This window comes from Oncorhynchus nerka, linkage group LG22 (genome assembly GCF_034236695.1).
Source record: "Oncorhynchus nerka isolate Pitt River linkage group LG22, Oner_Uvic_2.0, whole genome shotgun sequence".
Classification (NCBI taxonomy): Eukaryota; Metazoa; Chordata; class Actinopteri; order Salmoniformes; family Salmonidae; genus Oncorhynchus; species Oncorhynchus nerka.
Window position 1 is genome coordinate 100,936,712 of NC_088417.1, and position 13,110 is coordinate 100,949,821.

The following is a 13,110-nucleotide window of genomic DNA, read 5'->3' on the forward strand; positions in this document are numbered from 1 at the left end:
ATGGAGGTAGATATGTATAGGGGGAAGGTGACAGGGATACTGGAGTGATGGAGGTAGATATGTATAGGGGGAAGGAGACAGGGATACTGGAGTGATGCAGGTAGATATGTATAGGGGTAAGGTGACAGGGATACTGGAGTGATGGAGGTAGATATGTATAGGGGGAAGGAGACAGGGATACTGGAGCGATGGAGGTAGATATGTATAGGGGGAAGGAGACAGGGATACTGGAGTGATGGAGGTAGATATGTATAGGGGGTAAGGTGACTATATACAGGATCAGTACCATATTAACAATGTACAGGGGTACTGGAGTGATGGAGGTAGATATGTATAGGGGGAAGGTGACTATATACAGGGTCAGTACCATATTAACAATGTACACCCCCCCCCTCCAGTTTCCTGTAGTCCACGATCAGTTCCTTGGTCTTACTGACATTGAGCGCGAGGTTGTTGATCCAGCACCACACGGCCAGGTCTCTGGCCTCCTCCCTGTAGGCTGTCTCATTGGTAATCAGGCCTCCCACTGTAGTGTCGTCAGAAAACTTGATGATGGTGTTGGAGTCGTGCTTGGCCACGTCGTGGGTGAACAAGGACTACAGGAGGGGACTGAGCACACACCCTTGAGGGGACCCCGTGTTGAGGGTCAGCGTGGCAGAGGTGATGGTACCTACCCTCACCACCTGGGGAGCGGCCCCGTCAGGAAGTCCAGGATCCAGTTGCAGAGGGAGGTGTTCAGTCCCAGGGTTCTAAGCTTGGTGACAAGCTTGGAGGTGACAATGCTGTTGAACGCTGAGATGTACTCAATGAACAGCATTCTAACATAGGTATTCCTCTTATCTAGGTGGGTGAGGGCAGTGTGGAGCGCAATTGAGAGTGCGTCATCTATTGGTCTGTTGGGGCGGTATGTAAATTGGACTGGGTCTAGGGTGTCTAGGATGGTGGAGTCGATGTGTGCCATAACCAGCCTCTCAAAGCACTTCATGATGACAGACGTGAGTACTACATGGTGGTAGTTATTGTGACAGGAAGCCTCAGAGTTTTTGGGAAACAGGAAATGATGGTGGTCATCATGGCGATTACAGACTGGAACCAGAGAGAGGTTGAAAATGGCCGTTAATATGCCTGTCAGCTGTTCTACGCATGCTCTGAGAAAGCCCCCTGGAATACCGTCTGGCCTCGCGGCCATGCGAGTGTTGAACGTGCTCACGTCGACCTTGGAGAGCGAGATCACCCGGCCCTCTGGGTCGGTGATGGCCACCCACACTGGCACGTAGTTGTTGTTGTCGAAGCATAAAATCTGCGGTACTTGTTTCTGTACTCAGCCGTAGCCTCAGGGTTGTCTGCGATAGCCCTGTCCTTTAGTTTAGTGTCAACCTCTGTGCCAACCTTTTGATTAGGAAAGCAGTGAACCTTCACTGCGTTGCCCAATGCATTTCCTTATGAAGGCGGAGTTGATTAGCTCGTCAATGTTATTGGCTGAATCTCAAAACATATTCAAATTAGCTCTAGCAAAGCAGTCCTGTAGCAAAGTCTCTGATTCTGGTGACCATTTCTCAACAGACCGAGTCAAGGGTACTTCCTATTCGATCTTCCGGTTGTAAACAGGAAGCAGAAGTAGGCAGTCATGATCTCATTTGATCTGATTTGCCGACCTTCTCTATGAGGACAGGAACTTCCAGGGTCGTTCCTATGAGTGCAACAGCAACTACAATGACATGAGCTCCTACTTGAGCAGATGACAATCCTGCAGGATTGAGAGCGGCTGTTTTATGATCTACGACCCGAAACAAGTACATTAAGAAACCAGAACTTCATGAGGAGGGGCAAGTACCCCGACTAGTACTTTAAAATGAGCGACTGCATCGGGTTCCTCTTCCTGATCCTCATGTACAGAGGATCTGAGGAGAGAGAGGACATTTGGAGGTCAGAATGTATGAGATGATGGACTACTGTGACTCCATCTTGGATCGTTACCGCATGAAAAACTGCAAGTCCTGCAGCGTGATGGACGGCCACTGGCTGATATATGAGAAAACCATACTTCAGAGGCACGATTAGGCCTGGAGAGTTACTGTACTTGGGAACATGGGAATTGGAATGGGCATGGGAATGGGCATGGGCATGGGCATGGGAATGGGCATGGGAATGGGCATGGGCATGGGCATGGGCATGGGAATGGGCATGGGAATGGGCATGGGAATGGGCATGGGCATGGGTGATGTAAGAGGTATGAAGTTCATGAGTATGTGGTGTATAATGGATGCCATGTAGTAAATAGCAAGAAAAGTAATTGAATAAAATAATTGAAACCTTTCCTATTAGTTTGATGGTATCATTCATTGTATTTAGGCAGGATACTCCACTCAGAAGCACTTGCCACTGTTTTCTATTTAACTAGGCAAGTCAGTTAAGAACAAATTCTTATTTTCAACGACGGCCTCGGAAGAGTGGGTTAACTGCCTGTTCAGGGGCAGAACGACAGCTTTTTAAAAATCTTGGCAGGTCAGGGACTTGATCTTGCAACCTTTCGGTTACTAGTCCAACGCTCTAACCACTAGGCTGCCTTCCACCCCAGTTCTGGGTTCCAGGGTGTCAATATATTTTTTTTTTTTACTATCAATAGAACATGATTCAGTCCCAGTGCTGTGATGCCTGTTTGATTGGTAGATAATCTGATCAAGTCAAATCCCCCCCCAAAAATGCACCGAATACATCAGGTGTAGACCTTACAATGAAATGCATACTTACAAGTCCTTAACCAACAGTACTTTAAGGAGTTAAGAACAAATAAATAAAAGTAAGTGTTAAGTGAAAAAAAATAAATAAATAAAAGTAACAAATAATTAAACACCTGCAGTAAAATAACAAGCGAGGCTATATACAGGGTATTACGGTACAGAGTCAATGTGGAGGCTATATACAGGGTATTACGGTACAGAGTCAATGTGGAGGCTATATACAGGGTATTACGGTACAGAGTCAATGTGGAGAATATATACAGGGTATTACGGTACAGAGTCAATGTGGAGAATATATACAGGGTATTACGGTACAGAGTCAATGTGGAGGCTATATACAGGGTATTACGGTACAGAGTCAATGTGGAGGCTATATACAGGGTATTACGGTACAGAGTCAATGTGCGGGGACACCGGTTAGTCGAGGTAGTTGAGGTAATATGTACATGTAGGTAGAGTTAAAGTGACTATGCATAGATTATAAACAGAGAGTAGCATCAGCGTAAAAGATGAGTCTGGGTTGCCATTTGATTAGCTGTTCAGGAGTCTTATGGCTTGGGGTTGGAAGCTGTTAAGAAGCCAATCAATGACAGATATCAAGGCTTTGTTGACATATGACATAACTAGGCAAAACTGTCTTGACTTTTAAAAAAAATCATACTCTACCAATCTACTTTATCACAAAACAAGGTTAACTTTAGGACATATTTCCAGGTGTAAGAATCATTTGGGAAGAAAGGGAATCTCTTTCAGAGACTGTTTTCAGCCACTAGAGGGTGCTCCTACAGGTTCTATGGTCAGGAGAAGTAGCTATTATAATCACTCATTTGGACCTTCAGGCAGGGTTGGGATCAATTCCATTTCAATTCCAGTCAATTCATTAAGTAAACCTAATTCCTAATTGAAAAACGTTGAAGGTAATTGGAATTTCAGTGCACTTCCTGAATAGATTGGAATTTAAATGGAATTCACCCCAAGCCTCCCTTTAGTAGTTGAGTGGGTGAGAAAAAAAAAACGTCATCACTAAAATAACGTATATTTCTATAGTTTTATACACATTCAAATAAGCTTGTTTAAATCAATTAAAAATCGTCCAAATACATTACCATTGAGTAGGCCTGCATACTAAGCCCATTGTCCTGTCTATTGCCTAGTATTGCCAGACAACACAACAGACAACAACTTATAGAACTATCGATTCCATTGTGTGTTGTGTCAGATTTATTTGCCAACAAACCAACTGTCTTCGTCTTTACTCAATATTTTCATTGACATTTTAACAGACGTATGTCTCTTTACTTTAGCCCATATCAACATGTGGGCTATTAACTGAGCGTTGCGCTTAAGGGCAGGAAGAATGAATGAGAGCCCAACGGTGCCCTTGGCGGGTGTATTCTAATGGTAATAGCTGTTGGTTTGTAGGACATTATGGATCTACAGGAAATCCACACCCGTCTGCCCTCCTCCGCTAATAGTCAACACAGCCCATTATCCTTACATGCCCACTCAATAAAGGACAATCAGTGACTTACCATTAGAATGAAAAAGCGTGTGATATTTCAAAATGTTTTCACAACAGGTTGTCTACCTTAAATAGTATTCTACTAGTAATACACTTTGCTATTATAAAAGTTGTGGTATTGTTCTTATTGGTTCATATTTAAACATTTTGACTTATTAAAGTTTGTTTTGTTTGCTTGCCCTATTCTTAGTGTTAATTAATTGGTCCGCTCTCAGTTCTGCCGCTGTGAGGGCTCAACCACTCTCACTCCTGCCGCTGTGAGGGCTCAACCACTCTCACTCCTGCCGCTGAGGCTCAACCACTCTCACTCCTGCCGCTGAGGGTCAACCACTCTCACTCCTGCCGCTGAGGGCTCAACCACTCTCACTCCTGCCGCTGTGAGGGCTCAACCACTCTCACTCCTGCCGCTGAGGGCTCAACTACTCTCACTCCTGCCGCAGTGAGGGCTCTGGAAAAGCCGAATCTTGTCGACTCCTGATAAAGTCCCGAGGAGCAGATCAGACCATAGTCGAATTCTAATTTTGAAGTGAATGAGTGTACTACTCTCGCCACGAAGGGGGGTTAGATGTTAAATCAGATTATTACACAGTGGGGAGGGGTGGAGGAGTGGAGGGAGAGGGTGGGGGTGGGGGCAGGGGGTAGGTAAGTGCCCCATGCATGAGCCTAACATAGAGATGCTTACACACTCCAGCAACACTGTGAGAGAAATGAGGGGAGTCTGGAGTTATGGAAACAAGGAGGACACGATAGAGAAAGTTTCTTCGAGGATTTGGGAACTGTTGATGGCGCTTGGAATTGGACAACCAATTCAGGAGAAAGTGTTGCTACGGTCGAATTCCGAACAGCACCGGTGAAATCATTTCTTTCTGCGGGCCTGTGTTTGGAAGTAGATAACAGCGGAGTAGTAACAACATTGTGGCGTGGAATTCCACCGCTCATTCCGGGAACCTGAGGACGCACGAAGTTTAGTTTAGAACCTGTTGCTTGCGTGCACTTTGGATACTAATTTACTGACTGTGCACAATCTGCTCGGTTCTAAGTGTGGCCTATCAAAGACTGGAGAGTTAGATTTGATTTCATCTCATTGAGGATTGTAGCCTAGCCTACTATCGCGGAGCAAGTTGTAAGCTTCCATCAAGTGCCATGCATGGCACCTTATTATCAAATATGAGGGAGAGGGAAAGTGTCAGATTCAAGACAACAGCATGAAGACATAGACACAAAATAACGTCAATGCTTTCACCCAAGTGGGGAAAAAACATCACTCAAAGTATTGAATGCAATTTCGCTCAAACATGAGTTCTTCCGGCGGCAGAAAGGTAGATAGGCTATATGTCGGCGTGTTTGACTTATTTCAATGGAACTGAAATTCGGAAAATAATTTTAAGTAATTTTCCCCAGGAAAGAATTGTTTTTGGGTAGCTTCATCTTGCGACACGTTGTAAAAATAGCGTGCACGTTGGGAGTTACGATGCTGGTCTCTTGGGTCACATTTATTCAAGCGTTCCTAATACTGCTGGTGAAAGGAGCCGACCAATGGAGCCTCCGGGAGTCCTCTAACTGCGAGCTAAAAAGGAAAGTAAGTCCGCTAATATCACGTCCAATTGAATATAATTCATGTCTTAGCCAACATCTAAGTAAATTAGGCTTTTTTCATCATTTTTAAAATCTCCAATGGCACTGGGATTTGAGTATCTGAATGTCCACTGTTTAGTTTTAGCCTATACATATGTTAGCCTAAATGATTATTTCTTCACTTTTCATTTCCAAAATGTGTTGTTCTAGGCTACTTCATTCATCCGCGAGTGTAGCCTAATCCACAAATAAGTGTGAACTTCAAAAAAGTAGGTCTAGGTGTTTTCCTGTAAAGTTTCTCCATCCTCTAAGAGCGCAGATCATTTCGGATGTTTATTGTGTGAGTCTAGTGCGCTGTGAAGTGTTCTGCTGATAAGACATTATCAGTCCATTACCGAGCATCAAATGGCCTATCGCACGTAGAATCAAAAGTCTCGGTCAATTTAAATAGCGCCATGTTCACACTGTCTATTTGCAGTGGATGAAAACTAGTAGTCATTTTTGTTTATTGCAAGTCTGTTTTTAGACCAGCCAGCTATTAAAATAGTTTGTTTGTCCATGTCTTTGTTTAACTTTAGTGACATATTTTGTAAATGACATCACAGACAGACAGACAGACAGACAGACAGACAGACAGACAGACAGACAGACAGACAGACACACACACACACACACATGCATATTAAGGACATGAGGTTTTGGGTTGACCAAAAATCATGAATGAGGTTTTATAGCCTGGTAATAATACTACAAATTCACTCGTGTCTTCTTTCCTCTTTTCCGCATCGGTAGCAAAGTGATCTGAACTCTTTCCTGTGGACCATCAAACGTAACCCTCCGTCCTACCTCTACGGCACGATCCACGTTCCTTACACGCGCGTCTGGGACTTCATCCCAGAGAACTCCAAGAAGGCTTTCCAGGAGAGTAACATGGTTTACTTGGAGCTGGACCTGACGGACCCCTACACCATCTCAGCCCTGACCAGCTGCCAGCTCCTCCCCCAGGGGGGAACCTTACAGGACGTTCTACCCAGAGACATCTACAGACGCCTCAAGAGGCACTTGGAGTACGTGAAGCTCATGATGCCGTTCTGGATGACTCCTGACCAGAGGGGTAAAGGCCTGTACGCTGACTACCTGTTTAATGCCATAGCGGGGAACTGGGAGAGGAAGAGGCCTGTGTGGGTGATGTTGATGGTGAACTCGTTGACGGAGGCGGACATTAAGACGAGGGGGGTCCCGGTGTTGGATCTGTACCTGGCCCAGGAGGCAGAGAGGATGAGGAAGAGGACAGGAGCTGTGGAGAAGGTGGAGGAGCAGTGTCACCCGCTCAACGGACTCAACTTCTCTCAGGTGAGTGCATCACAAATGGCACCCGGCCTATTTTCTACATAGTGCACTCCTTTAGACCAGAGTCCTATGGAACCCTATTCCCTATATAGTGCACTACTTTAGACCAGAGCCCTATGGAACCCTATTCCCTATATAGTGCACTCCTTTAGACCAGAGCCCTATGGAACCATATTCCCTATATAGTGCACTACTTTAGACCAGAGCCCTATGGAACCCTATTCCCTATATAGTGCACTCCTTTAGACCAGAGCCCTATGGAACCATATTCCCTATATAGTGCACTACTTTAGACCAGAGCCCTATGGAACCCTATTCCCTATATAGTGCACTCCTTTAGACCAGAGCCCTATGGAACCCTATTCCCTATATATAGTGCACTACTTTAGACCAGAGACCATCCTAATCTATCAGATATGATTTTAAACATTCCCAATTTCGCATAAATCAAGAACAATGTTTGGATTTCAAGAAAGACCTAAAAATCAAATGACATTTTATTCGTCACATGTTTCCTAAACAACAGGTGTAGACGAACAGGGAAATGCTGACTGACAGGTCCTTTTTCAACAATGTAGAGTTAAAGTTTAAATGTTAAATGTGACACATGGAATGAATGCACAGAGAATAACGAATAACAATAACATGGCTATATACAGGAAGTACCAGGTAATAACATGGTTATATACAGGAAGTACCAGGTAATAACATGACTATATACAGGAAGTACCAGGTAATAACATGGCTATATACAGGAAGTACCAGGTAATAACATGGCTATATACAGGAAGTACCAGGTAATAACATGGCTATATACAGGAAGTACCAGGTAATAACATGGCTATATACAGGGAGTACCAGGTAATAACATGGTTATATACAGGAAGTACCAGGTAATAACATGGTTATATACAGGAAGTACCAGGTAATAACATGGCTATATACAGGAAGTACCAGGTAATAACATGGCTATATACAGGAAGGACCAGGTAATAACATGGTTATATACAGGAAGTACCAGGTAATAACATGGCTATATACAGGAAGTACCAGGTAATAACATGGTTATATACAGGAAGTACCAGGTAATAACATGGCTATATACAGGGAGTACCAGGTAATAACATGGCTATATACAGGAAGTACCAGGTAATAACATGACTATATACAGGGAGTACCAGGTAATAACATGGTTATATACAGGAAGTACCAGGTAATAACATGGTTATATACAGGAAGTACCAGGTAATAACATGGCTATATACAGGAAGTACCAGGTAATAACATGGTTATATACAGGAAGTACCAGGTAATAACATGGCTATATACAGGAAGTACCAGGTAATAACATGGCTATATACAGGAAGTACCAGGTAATAACATGGCTATATACAGGAGTACCAGGTAATGACATGGCTAGATACAGGAAGTACCAGGTAATAACATGGCTATATACAGGAAGTACCAGGTAATAACATGGCTATATACAGGAGTACCAGGTAATGACATGGCTAGATACAGGAAGTACCAGGTAATAACATGGCTATATACAGGGAGTACCAGGTAATGACATGGCTAGATACAGGAAGTACCAGGTAATAACATGGCTATATACAGGGAGTACCAGGTAATGACATGGCTATATACAGGAAGTACCAGGTAATAACATGACTATATACAGGAAGTACCAGGTAATAACATGGCTATATACAGGAAGTACCAGGTAATAACATGGCTATATACAGGAAGTACCAGGTAATAACATGGCTATATACAGGAAGTACCAGGTAATAACATGGCTATATACAGGGAGTACCAGGTAATAACATGGTTATATACAGGAAGTACCAGGTAATAACATGGTTATATACAGGAAGTACCAGGTAATAACATGGCTATATACAGGAAGTACCAGGTAATAACATGGCTATATACAGGAAGGACCAGGTAATAACATGGTTATATACAGGAAGTACCAGGTAATAACATGGCTATATACAGGAAGTACCAGGTAATAACATGGTTATATACAGGAAGTACCAGGTAATAACATGGCTATATACAGGAGTACCAGGTAATAACATGGCTATATACAGGAAGTACCAGGTAATAACATGACTATATACAGGAGTACCAGGTAATAACATGGTTATATACAGGAAGTACCAGGTAATAACATGGTTATATACAGGAAGTACCAGGTAATAACATGGCTATATACAGGAAGTACCAGGTAATAACATGGTTATATACAGGAAGTACCAGGTAATAACATGGCTATATACAGGAAGTACCAGGTAATAACATGGCTATATACAGGAAGTACCAGGTAATAACATGGCTATATACAGGGAGTACCAGGTAATGACATGGCTAGATACAGGAAGTACCAGGTAATAACATGGCTATATACAGGAAGTACCAGGTAATAACATGGCTATATACAGGGAGTACCAGGTAATGACATGGCTAGATACAGGAAGTACCAGGTAATAACATGGCTATATACAGGGAGTACCAGGTAATGACATGGCTAGATACAGGAAGTACCAGGTAATAACATGGCTATATACAGGGAGTACCAGGTAATGACATGGCTATATACAGGGACTACCAGTACCGAGTCGATGTGCAGGGGTACGAGGTAATAACATGGCTATATACAGGAACTACCAGTACTGAGTCGATGTGCAGGGGTACGAGGTAATAACATGGCTATATACAGGGACTACCAGTACCGAGTCTTAAAGAGTTAAAGTTTAAATGTTAAACTTGACACATGGAATAAATGCACAGAGAATAACGACAATGACAAATTTGTCATCAGATTGGATCTGATCTTCATCTAAGTCACAACAACAGACAAACACAGTGCTTTAACTAATAACACACAAAGTATTGTATTTTTCTTGTCTACATTGAATACAATAGAGTGTCAGCTAAAGACGTACAGAAATCTCTGGAACATGCTAGCATCTCTGTTGACGAGTCTACGATACGTAAAACACTAAACACGCTAGCATCTCTGTTGACGAGTCTACGATACGTGAAACACTAAACACGCTAGCATCTCTGTTGACGAGTCTACGATACGTAAAACACTAAACACGCTAGCATCTCTGTTGACGAGTCTACGATACGTAAAACACTAAACACGCTAGCATCTCTGTTGATGAGTCTACGATACGTAAAACACTAAACACGCTAGCATCTCTGTTGACGAGTCTACGATACGTAAAACACTAAACACGCTAACATCTCTGTTGACGAGTCTACGATACGTAAAACACTAAACACGCTAGCATCTCTGTTGACGAGTCTACGATACGTAAAACACTAAACACGCTAGCATCTCTGTTGACGAGTCTACGATACAAGAAACACTAAACATGCTAGCATCTCTGTTGACGAGTCTACGATACGTAAAACACTAAACATGCTAGCATCTCTGTTGACGAGTCTACGATACGTGAAACACTAAAGATGCTAGCATCTCTGTTGACGAGTCTACGACAAGTGAAACACTAAACATGCTAGCATCTCTGTTGACGAGTCTACGATACGTGAAACACTAAACATGCTAGCATCTCTGTTGACGAGTCTACGATACGTGAAACACTAAACATGCTAGCATCTCTGTTGACGAGTCTACGATACGTGAAACACTAAACATGCTAGCATCTCTGTTGACGAGTCTACAATACGTGAAACACTAAACATGCCAGCATCTCTGTTGACGAGTCTACGATACGTGAAACACTAAACACACTAGCATCTCTGTTGACGAGTCTACAATACATAAACCACTAAACACGCTAGCATCTCTGTTGACGAGTCTACGATACGCGAAACACTAAACATGCTAGCATCTCTGTTGACGAGTCTACGATACGTAAAACACTAAACACGCTAGCATCTCTGTTGAGGAGTCTACGATACGTAAAACACTAAACACGCTAGCATCTCTGTTGAGGAGTCTACGATACGTAAAACACTAAACAAGAATGGTGTTCATGGGAGGACACCACGGAAGAAGCGACTGCTGTCCAAAACAAAAACATTGCTGCATGTCTGAAGTTTGCAAAAGTGCACCTGGATGTTCCACATCGCTACTGGCAAAATGTTCTGTGGACAGATGGAACTACAGTTGAGTTGTTTGGAAGGATGACACAACACTATGTGGAGGATCATGGTTTACACAGAAGTAAATAATGAAAATAATCTCTTCAACAGAAGAAAATACTTCTTCTAGAGTGGCCCAGTCAGAGTCCTGAACTTAACCCGATTGAGATGCTGTGGCATGACCCCAAGAGAGCGGTTCACACCAGACATCCCAAGAATATTGCTGAACTGAAACAGTTTTGTATAGAGGAATGGTCCAAAATTCCTCCTGACCGTTGTGCAGGTCTGATTCCCGACTACAGAAAACGTTTGGTTGAGTTTATTGCTGCCAAAGGAGGGTCAACCAGTTATTAAATCCAAGGGTTCACATACTTTTTCCGCCCTGCACTGTGAAGGTTTACACGGTGTGATTAATAAAGACATGAAAACGTATAATTATTTGTGTGTTATTAGTTTAAGCAGACTGTGTTTGTCTATTGTTGTGACCTAGATGAAGATCAGATCAAATTTGATGACCAATTTATGCAGAAATTCAGGTCATTCCAAAGGGTTCACATACTGTTTGTTCTTGCCGCTCTATATTTGTTATATATTTCCCTTCATTATTTCCCCCTAAACCTACCACCCCTCCCCTAATTGTTATATATTTCCCTACATTATTTTCCCCTAAACCTACCACCCCTCCCCTAATGAAGTAAACTAATTGACAACACTTAGGCTTCTTCTTCCTGTTTATACATACTATATACATTTTACAAACACAGTATATTTTACAATAGTTATCTTGTTGTTATTAGTCCAATCCTTCAGCTCCCCTCAACCCCTCCCATCTATCTCTGAACACCATCCAGTCCCATCCTTCAGCTCCCCTCAACCCCTCCCATCTATCTCTGAACACCATCCAGTCCCATCAGCTCCCTCAACCCCTCCCATCTATCTCTGAACACCATCCAGTCCCATCCTTCAGCTCCCCTCAACCCCTCCCATCTATCTCTGAACACCATCCAGTCCTTCAGCTCCCCTCAACCCCTCCCATCTATCTCTGAACACCATCCAGTCCCATCCTTCAGCTCCCCTCAACCCCTCCCATCTATCTCTGAACACCATCCAGTCCTTCAGCCAACCCCCTTCAGCTCCCCTCAACCTCTCCCATCTGTCTCTGAACACCATCCAGTCCCATCCTTCAGCTCCCTCAACCCCTCCCATCTATCTCTGAACACCATCCAGTCCCACCTTCAGCTCCCCTCAACCCCTCCCATCTATCTCTGAACACCATCCAGTCCCATCCTTCAGCTCCCCTCAACCCCTCCCATCTATCTCTGAACACCATCCAGTCCCACCCTTCAGCTCCCCTCAACCCCTCCCATCTATCTCTTAACACCATCCAGTCCCATCCTTCAGCTCCCCTCAACCCCTCCCATCTATCTCTGAACACCATCCAGTCCCATCCTTCAGCTCCCTCAACCCCTCCCATCTATCTCCTGAACACCATCCAGTCCCATCCTTCAGCTCCCTCAACCCCTCCCATCTATCTCTGAACACCATCCAGTCCCATCCTTCAGCTCCCCTCAACCCTCCCATCTATCTCCTAACACCATCCAGTCCTTCAGCTCCCCTCAACCCTCCCATCTATCTCTGAACACCATCCAGTCCCATCCTTCAGCTCCCCTCAACTCCTCCCATCTATCTCCTAACACCATCCAGTCCTTCAGCTCCCTCAACCCCTCCCATCTATCTCTGAACACCATCCAGTCCCACCCTTCAGCTCCCCTCAACCTCTCCCATCTATCTCTGAACACC

General features: G+C 43.7%; 1 protein-coding gene across 1 annotated transcript in view; it reads left to right on the forward strand.

Moving 5' to 3' along the window:
• The first annotated feature begins 4,969 nt into the window (after positions 1-4,969).
• The window catches only part of trabd2a (TraB domain containing 2A), a 185,030-nt gene continuing 176,889 nt past the window's right edge, over positions 4,970-13,110 (forward strand). The window contains exons 1-2 of the mRNA XM_065007658.1: positions 4,970-5,842; positions 6,631-7,191. Coding sequence (XP_064863730.1) covers positions 5,735-5,842; positions 6,631-7,191 — 669 coding nt within the window. The 5' untranslated portion in view covers positions 4,970-5,734. The remainder of the gene's footprint in view (positions 5,843-6,630; positions 7,192-13,110) is intronic.